Raw genomic sequence first — 8256 nt, forward strand, 5'->3', positions numbered from 1 at the left:
ACCAATATGTCTAATGTAGATTACTAAAACCATTTCCCACTTACTTGCCTATACTTTCAGTCTTAATTCCCCCTGCAATCCATCTTCTACTATGCTCCTAGAATACACCTGTCACCTGTCTAAACACAATTCTGAATGTTATTTCCCTGCTTTAAAACTTTAGTGCATAAGACTGGGGATGAGTAATTCTTTTTTTTTTTTTGCGGTACGCGGGCCTCTCACTGTTGTGGCCTCTCCCGTTGCGGAGCACAGGCTCTGGACGCGCATGCTCAATGGCCATGGCTCACAGCCTAGCTGCTCCGGGGCATGTGGGATCTTCCCGGACCGGGGCACAAACCCGTGTCCCCTGCATCGGCAGGCGGACTCTCAACCACTGTGCCACCAGGGAAGCCCGGGATGAGTAATTCTCAAGACATAAGAACTCTCTGTACATGTCCCTAAGATAAATTCCAAACTCCTCACTGGCCCTTATAAAGTACTGCAAGCATCATCCTCCCAGCCTCATCTTCTGTCATTTGTCCACCACACCCTAGGCATGCTCAACTTTTCCAGTCCCCCACTACTCCGTGCTCTTTGCACACGCTACTCCCTCTGCCTGTAACACTCTTCTTTCTACCTGGCTAACTCAGACTCATTCTTTAGAACACAACTAAGACACTGTATCTGTTTCAAATCATTCTCTAAATCCCAAAGCTGGGGTCAGGTCTCCCTTCTGTGTGATTCCACTGTATACTCCACAGGTTCTGCCACACTGAAAGGCTAACTGCTTGTTTGTTTGTCCACTTCCTGCACTAGTGTGTTTACTCCAAATATGGCAGTGACTAAGTCTTGCTTGTTTATTATGGCTCTCCCAGAACTTAGAGCAAAATGGTTAATCAACAGATATTTGTTAAATAATTAAGTACAAAAATAAGTGTAGAGAGGAAACAAAGAATAACAAAACTGTATCTGCTCTAAAGTTACTAGGATAAATAACATCCACATACATAACTATGAAACAAAGATTTAAGAAAAATGGTAGAGATGATCTAAACAAAGAGAAACACCAATTCTGTATCTCTGGGGTGATCTCCAAAGTAAGGTACCAAAGATGAACCTTTAGAGTATGCAAAGAAAATATTAGAACTCTTATTTAAATATATTTTTAATTTCCAGTTTGAAGTATGTTTTCTAATGTGTTTAATATAGTAACATGGTAAGTAACACAAGCATTCATATATGGAGCTGTGCTCGACTTTTTACTGAGTGGAATAGACAATAAAGCTTGGAAATCACAGTTCTAGGGCATTTGACTTAACCTTTGTGTATTGGTGGGGGTCACAAATCTCTCTGAGAATATGGTGAAAACCAAGGATTATCTCCCAGAAAAATGAATGTAAATAAATATGTATTATATATATATTTTTTAAGTTTTAGGATTTCTAGAGTAACTTGGCCCCCAGGTTAAGTCCTGGCCTAGGGCCTCCAGTTCTCCAAGTCTGCCAGGAGGAAGGGTGAGGTCAGCAAAATGCCTCAAACACTCTGATCCTATTATTCCCAACCTTCCCAGTGCTCCACAAATCCTGCTCTTCCTCCTCCCCACAGGTGAAGCACCACATTTTCCCAAGGCAGGCTTGAAATTTCCAATCCCCTCTGTAACTCACATAGAGTTTAGGATGGCAGTCAAAGATCTCCTTCTCAAGGGTATAACACAAACATCAGTTCCTACCATACCACTATCATAATCCTTGCCATTTCCTGAAGCGTCATACTATTATTTTCTTAATTTTTAATAATTAACTTTTAAACTTAAATTTAGTGACATTCTACGTAATAATGAAGTGAAATCAGTTTTGATATCCTGGTTATTATTTTCCTACCTCACATCAAAATAAACACACACTTAAAATAAGGACTTTAGACCCTCACCAGTCACCAAGTTTTAGAGTACAATCCTAAGGTTTCTGCAGGCACTCTGGGATCTCTGTTGGGCAAGCAATAATTTGGACATCAAGAAATTTTATTTTGTTTTTTGTAGCCAGAAGGAAACTTAAAAGCATTTGGTCCAATCTTCTGATTTTATAGGTTAAAATGCTAAAACCGAGAGAGGTTAAGTGATTTGTCCAAGGTCAGATGAGAAGTTTAAGGAAATGTCTAGAATTAGTATTCAGGTCTACTATCAGTCCAGTACGCTTTCCACTATGCTGTGTCCATTCAAATTACACTAGTATAATACTGTATCAAGAATTCTTCATCTGTTACCTACCTCACTCTTCCATTCAGATTTATCTGAACATGCTGCTGAAAATCTGGATATTTGGAAGCCAGATATGCAAAGTCAGGAGGTTTGTCCTTGTATCTATTTCTTGCATGCATTGATTTACTCAGAGCCATCTTTAAAAAGAAAAAAAGGGTGGGGGGGGGAATCGCATATTTAGTTAAAAAAAGTCAACAGGAAAAGCTGTGGTTGCCAAGTCAACAGTTACAGCCAATACATCTTTGCCAACCAAGTGAGAAAAAAGAAGTTATATTTTGAAAATATGCAACAACAAATAAGCACATGAAAAGATGCTCAACATCATTAGTCATTACGGAAATGCAAGTCAAAACCACAATAAGATATTACTTCATACCCATTAGGATGGCTATTATAAAAGAAAGAAAGAAAGGAAAGAAAGGAAAGAAAGGAAAGAAAGAAAGAAAGAAAAAAAGAAAGAAAGAAAGAAAATAACAAGTATTGGCAAGTATGTAAAGAAACTGGAGCCCTTAGGCATTGCAGGTAGGAATGAAGATGGTATGACTGCTGTGGAAAAGTTTGGTGGCTCTTTAAAAAGTTAAACATTACCATATGACCCAGCAATTCCACTCCTAGGTATAGATCCAAAAGAACTGAAAGCAGAGATTCAAACAGATACTTACAATGTTCACAGCAGCATTATTCACAATAGTCAAAAGGCAGAAGCAACCCCAAGTGTCCACAAGCAGATAAATAAACAAAATGTGGGATATATATACAATGGAATATCATTCAGCCCTAAAAACGGATGAAATTCTGACACATGCTACAACATGTATGAACCTTAAAAACATTATGCTAAGGGAAATAAGCCACACACTAAAGCACAAATACTATATTATTCCACTTATACGAAGTGCCAACAATAGGCAAATTCATACAGACAGAGAGTAAACAAGAAGTTAGTAGAGGTTGGGAGGAGGGTAGAATGGTGAATTACTGTTTAATGGTACATGGCTTCTGTTTAGGATGATGAAAAACTTCTGGAAATGGACAGTAGTGATGGTTGCACAACACTGTGAATACACCTAAAGCCACCGAACGGTATACTTAAAAATGGTTAAAATTTTAAATGTTATGTTATGTGTATTTTACCACAATTTTTAAAAATGTATGCAACATATGATGAATCTTTTTCTTTTAAACGAAGGGAAGAAAATTGGAAACTATTCCTTTAAATGCATCAAAGTGACAGAAGGCAACATAATCTACAGCCAAGAATATTGGAGTCAGAGGTTAGCTTTTACAGTGGTCTTGCATGGATTGACTCTTTGGTAGTGCACCATAAAGTCACTAAAGTTTCAAAAAACATCTTTTTTTTTTAACTTCCTGATTTCAAACTCTACCAAAAAAATCCTCTATTCCAACTTCTTTTATAAATTTCAGTCTTGTTATTTCCAGGTAGCTAAAACCAAATGAAAACAAACATAGTAATTTTGTTTTCCTCAAGAATACACAGAGGAAAAAAGTGAACACATTTATAGCAAGAAATAAAAACCAGAAAAAACCCATTGCAGTGGTTGAGTAAATCTCTAAGCAGTTGGTAATTTAAAAAATATTTTAGTGTGTATCTCTGGATGGTAGGTGATTTTTATTTTCTTCTTTATATCATTCTGCATTTTCCATTTTTTTCATAATGCACATTCATCTAAATGGTATTGTGTTAAGTCAGAATCCTAAGAGTCACCTGATAGTTCTCTATCCCTCTCGTATTCCAAGAAGTCAAGCTATGTGGATTTTACCAGCTAAATACCTCTCAAATCCATCTATTTTTCCCTATGTCCACCAATAGCAGCCCAGTACAAGTTGCCTAGACTGCTACAACAGCCTCTTTTTAAAAAAAAATTATTTATTTTATTTATTTTTGGCTGCACTGCGTGTTCATTGCTGCACGTGGGCTTTCTCTAGGTGTGGCGAGTGGGGGCTACTCTTCATTGTGGTGCGCAGGCTTCTCATTGCGGTGGCTTCTCTTGTTGTGGAGCACGGGCCCTAGAGTGTGTGGGCTTCAGTAGTTGTGGCACACGGGCTCAGCAGTTGTGGCTCATGGGCTCTAGAGCACAGGCTCAGTAGTTGTGGCGCACGGGCTTAGTTGCTCTGCGGCATGTGGGATCTTCCCGGACCAGGGCTCAAACCCGTGTCCCTTGCATTGGCAGGTGGATTCTTAACCACTGCACCACCAGGGAAGCCCAGACAGCCTCTTATTTGGTCTCCATGACCCCACGCTTTTTCTCTCCATTCCTTTTTCCACCTTGCAGTGATCATTTCTAAACGTAAATTTCACTGTGTCCTCCTCCCATGCCCACTTGCTCAAAACTTTACATTACTTCAGCATACATATAAGACCCAGCATGGTGTGGCCTTACCTATTTTTTCACCATCAGCTTAAGTCTCACCCATTGCTCTTCTTTCTTTCCCTCCACTCTGGCAATAGGGTCTTTACCCAGGTTACTCCTTTTGTCTATAATGTTCTTTCCTCCCCCTCTTCACCTGATGAATTCCTACTCATCCTTACTACCACAGTTCAAGCATTTCTTCTTCAGGAAGGTCTTTCCTTCCCTATTCTCCCCAGTTCAGTCATATCCGCTATTGTAAAGTCTCTTAGCAGTAAGTACCGTTCCTTTGCAGGCTTTGTTAAAGATGTAACTTTACGTTGTAATAAATATGTTAATACTCAGAAGGTTTTTGACAGCTTTCCACACTGGAAGTTTAACAACCATGTCCAAAGGAGAATTATCGAGATGTTCCAAATCATGCATATAACTGCCCACCAGACTACTCACTTGAAAGGCTCAAAAGTACTTCATGCACAACATGTCCAAAATTAAATCATTTCTACCCACCCCAAACTGGTCCTCTTCTAATCTTCACTATTTTGCTGAATGATACCACTATCTTCCTTGTGGCACAAAAGCGAGAAACCTTTAGAACCTTTTCCACCCTGCCTCCCTCATTCCAAACACACCATGTCCTGAATATTCTCTATCTCCTAATTATTTCTTGACCCTATCCATTTTTCGCCCTTCATAACTCCATATCTTTAGGCCACAGACCATAATCATCTCTTTCTTGGATGACTACAATAGCCTCTAACTGATGTCTCTCTGACCACTCTGTGTTTTGGCTGTGTTGGGTCTTTGTTGCTGCACGTGGGCTTTATCTAGTTGTGGTGAGTGGGGGCCGCTCTTCGTTGTGGTGCGCGGGCTTCTCATTGCAGTGGCTTCTCTTCTTGCGGAGCTCGGGCTCTAGGCACACAGACTTCAGCAGTTGTGGCTTACGGGCTCTAGAGCGCAGGCTCGATAGTTGTGGTGCACGGGCTTAGTTGCCCCGCGGCATGTGGGATCTTCCCGGACCAGGGCTCGAACCCGTGTCCCCTGCATTGGCAGGCGGATTCTTAACCACTGCGCTACCAGGGAAGCCCTCTCTAACCACTCTTGCCCCAGCAATCCACTTCACCCCAGCAACAACATCCCCCTCCTCCTGCCCCAATACAAAACTGAACATTCCTTGGTAAATCCCTTCAGTGCCTTCCTAAAGCTTTTAGGCTGATAAAGTCCAAAATAATTAACAAGGCACACATAATCTACCCCTCCAAACTCATTTGTTGCCACTTTCTCCTCCCTGTTCAGAGTGTCATGCGTGTACCCCTGATGTCAGTGCACACACATAACACTCTGAACACACATGGACAAATTAAATTACAAATATGATAGATTCATTTCCTTCATTATTCAACCCTTCTGGTCAGAACAGATGCACAATGAGTCAATAAAGCCACTTCTCTGCTAACCAAGCTCCCAATACAGGCGATGGGTTCTTAGCTAAATCTATCCCATTCCTCAGAGTTTAACTGAGTATCAGCACTTACCTGGCATCAGCATTGTCACTCCCCACTTCTCTCTAACCTAATCTACTTTTCTCTTCCTGGCTCACTCTGCCCTAGCCACATTGGCCTCCTTGCTGTTTCTCTAGCAAGTCTGGCACACTCCTGTCTCACGGCTTTTGTACTTGCTGTCTGGTCTGCATAAACTGTTATTCCCTCAGAAATACATACATACAAGGTACCCTCACACCTTATTCAGGTCTTTGATCAAACGTCTCTTACTCATTGATGCCTTTCCTGAGTACCTCCATTTAAATAAGCAGTGAGTGGGGCTTCCCTGGTGGCGCAGTGGTTGGGAGTGTGCCTGCTGATACAGGGGACGCGAGTTCGTGCCCTGGTCCGGGAGGATCCCACATGCCGCGGAGCGGCTGGGCCCGTGGGCCATGGCCGCTGGGCCTGCGTGTCCGGAGCCTGTACTCCGCAGCGGCAGAGGCCACAGCGGTGAGAGGCCCGCATACCGCAAAAAAAAATAAAAATAAAAAAAATAAAAATAAAAAAAATAAATAAGCAGTGAGTGAACACACTCCTTGTCTCACTTAGTAGCTTCAGTCTTCTACATAAAACTTACCCATCTGACATTCCATATATTTTACTTATTTTTTTAAAATCTGCCCTGCCAGTAAGCTTCATGAGGGAAAATATTTTGTCTATCTTATTATTCACTGCGATATCCCAGAGCCTAAAGTAGGGCCTGGAGAGCAGGCACGCAATAAGTGTTTTTTGATTGAAAGCACGGTGGAACTCTTTACACTGTCCAGGACACTGAAACACAGCACCCTCATTCTTGATAAGCAGTCCCCATCTTAAAGTGTCTAAAAGGCTCAGGTCTAGGGCTGGACCTTTTTCTTCCGGTTACCCGAGTCTGTCCAGAAAGCCAAAGTAGTAGACCTTCACTTAAGCTTCCACTTCGACTTTCTTTGATCTTTCCCATCTCCACGCTTCTGTTTCCTTGGTTTCTCCTGACCCTTAATAATCCTCTTCAACTACCATGTGTCTTAATACATAAGTCTGTAAAATAATCTAAATTCCGCTTTCAGAACTTTAAATTCCTTCTGCACAGAGCCCTACCACTTCAATCCTAATCTCCGTTTTCTCTCGACTCCTTCCCTCATAAATCCGACTTTTTGCACTAGTTCGACCACTGCCAGCTCTCCATCTCTTCCACTCCTTCCACGCCTTCATATTACCCCCTCAGACTATCTTCCCGCCTCAGTTTTGGATCTCTGTAAACCTCCTCCGCCCCGCCGGTCTTTCCTACTTCAGCACTCGTCGCCACTCCATTTGCCAACTTCTCCTACCCACCCCAACACACATATACCCCCGCACGCGCACGCAGATGTACACACACACCATCTGGTCTCTCTCCCTAGACCCCGAAACCAACACCTCACAGGCCCAGAACAGGAGAATGTGGAACCTAGGTGATACACAGGTTAAGTGAACTCGCAACCCGCGTGAGAGATATTAAGTGACTCACCTCTGAGGTCTAAGTTGCTTCCAGACGACTAGTCTGCTGTGGGCCTCTACAATCCCAGAGTCTTAAGCCACCAGCAGCCCGAACATCCTAGAAACGCAAATGTTACGCTGTCAGTGCGCCGCCATCTTGGGCCTCCATTCAGCCTCGTGATTGGACGAGCCATTCTCGCGCGACCTGCAGCAGATTCTGGAGAAAGAAGAAACTGTCGCGAGACCTGGACTTCGCGGCTCCTTCTGTCAGAGGGAGGGGGCGTGGTAGCAAGCAGAGTCCTTTGGGTTAGGACGCCTAGTTTTAAATCTGCTAGGGATATTGTTTTTTAAAAATGTAGATTAAAAAAAAATATGTAGCCTTCTGTGCCCCACTCCAGATTTACTAAATCACATTCTCTGGGTTTGGGCGAAGAATATAAGGATGGCTGCGCGGGGAAGGGGGGGAGGGGTGTTTTGGGATTACACGGCGGCAATTACCGTTTATTCTGCAATAGGTCTCTCCTCGTGCGATGTCTCACTTGATCATCACAGATAAACCTGTGAGGTGAGGAAGGGTAGTCTCATTTACGGAGAAAGAACTGGGGATCAGAAATATGAAGTCGTTTGTTCAATATCTTACATCCAGATGACATCA

The 8256-nt window shown here is 42.3% G+C and overlaps 1 protein-coding gene across 1 annotated transcript in view; it reads right to left on the minus strand.

The window, feature by feature from the left end:
* Nucleotides 1–7761, minus strand: part of METTL16 (methyltransferase 16, RNA N6-adenosine) — a 62839-nt gene extending 55078 nt beyond the window's left edge. The window contains exons 1-2 of the mRNA XM_059998150.1: nucleotides 7633–7761; nucleotides 2246–2373 (exon numbers count right to left, since the gene is read on the minus strand). Coding sequence (XP_059854133.1) covers nucleotides 2246–2373 — 128 coding nt within the window. The 5' untranslated portion in view covers nucleotides 7633–7761. The remainder of the gene's footprint in view (nucleotides 1–2245; nucleotides 2374–7632) is intronic.
* Between the last annotated feature and the right edge of the window lie 495 nt (nucleotides 7762–8256).

Source organism: Delphinus delphis, chromosome 19 (genome assembly GCF_949987515.2).
Source record: "Delphinus delphis chromosome 19, mDelDel1.2, whole genome shotgun sequence".
NCBI classification, from domain to species: Eukaryota; Metazoa; Chordata; class Mammalia; order Artiodactyla; family Delphinidae; genus Delphinus; species Delphinus delphis.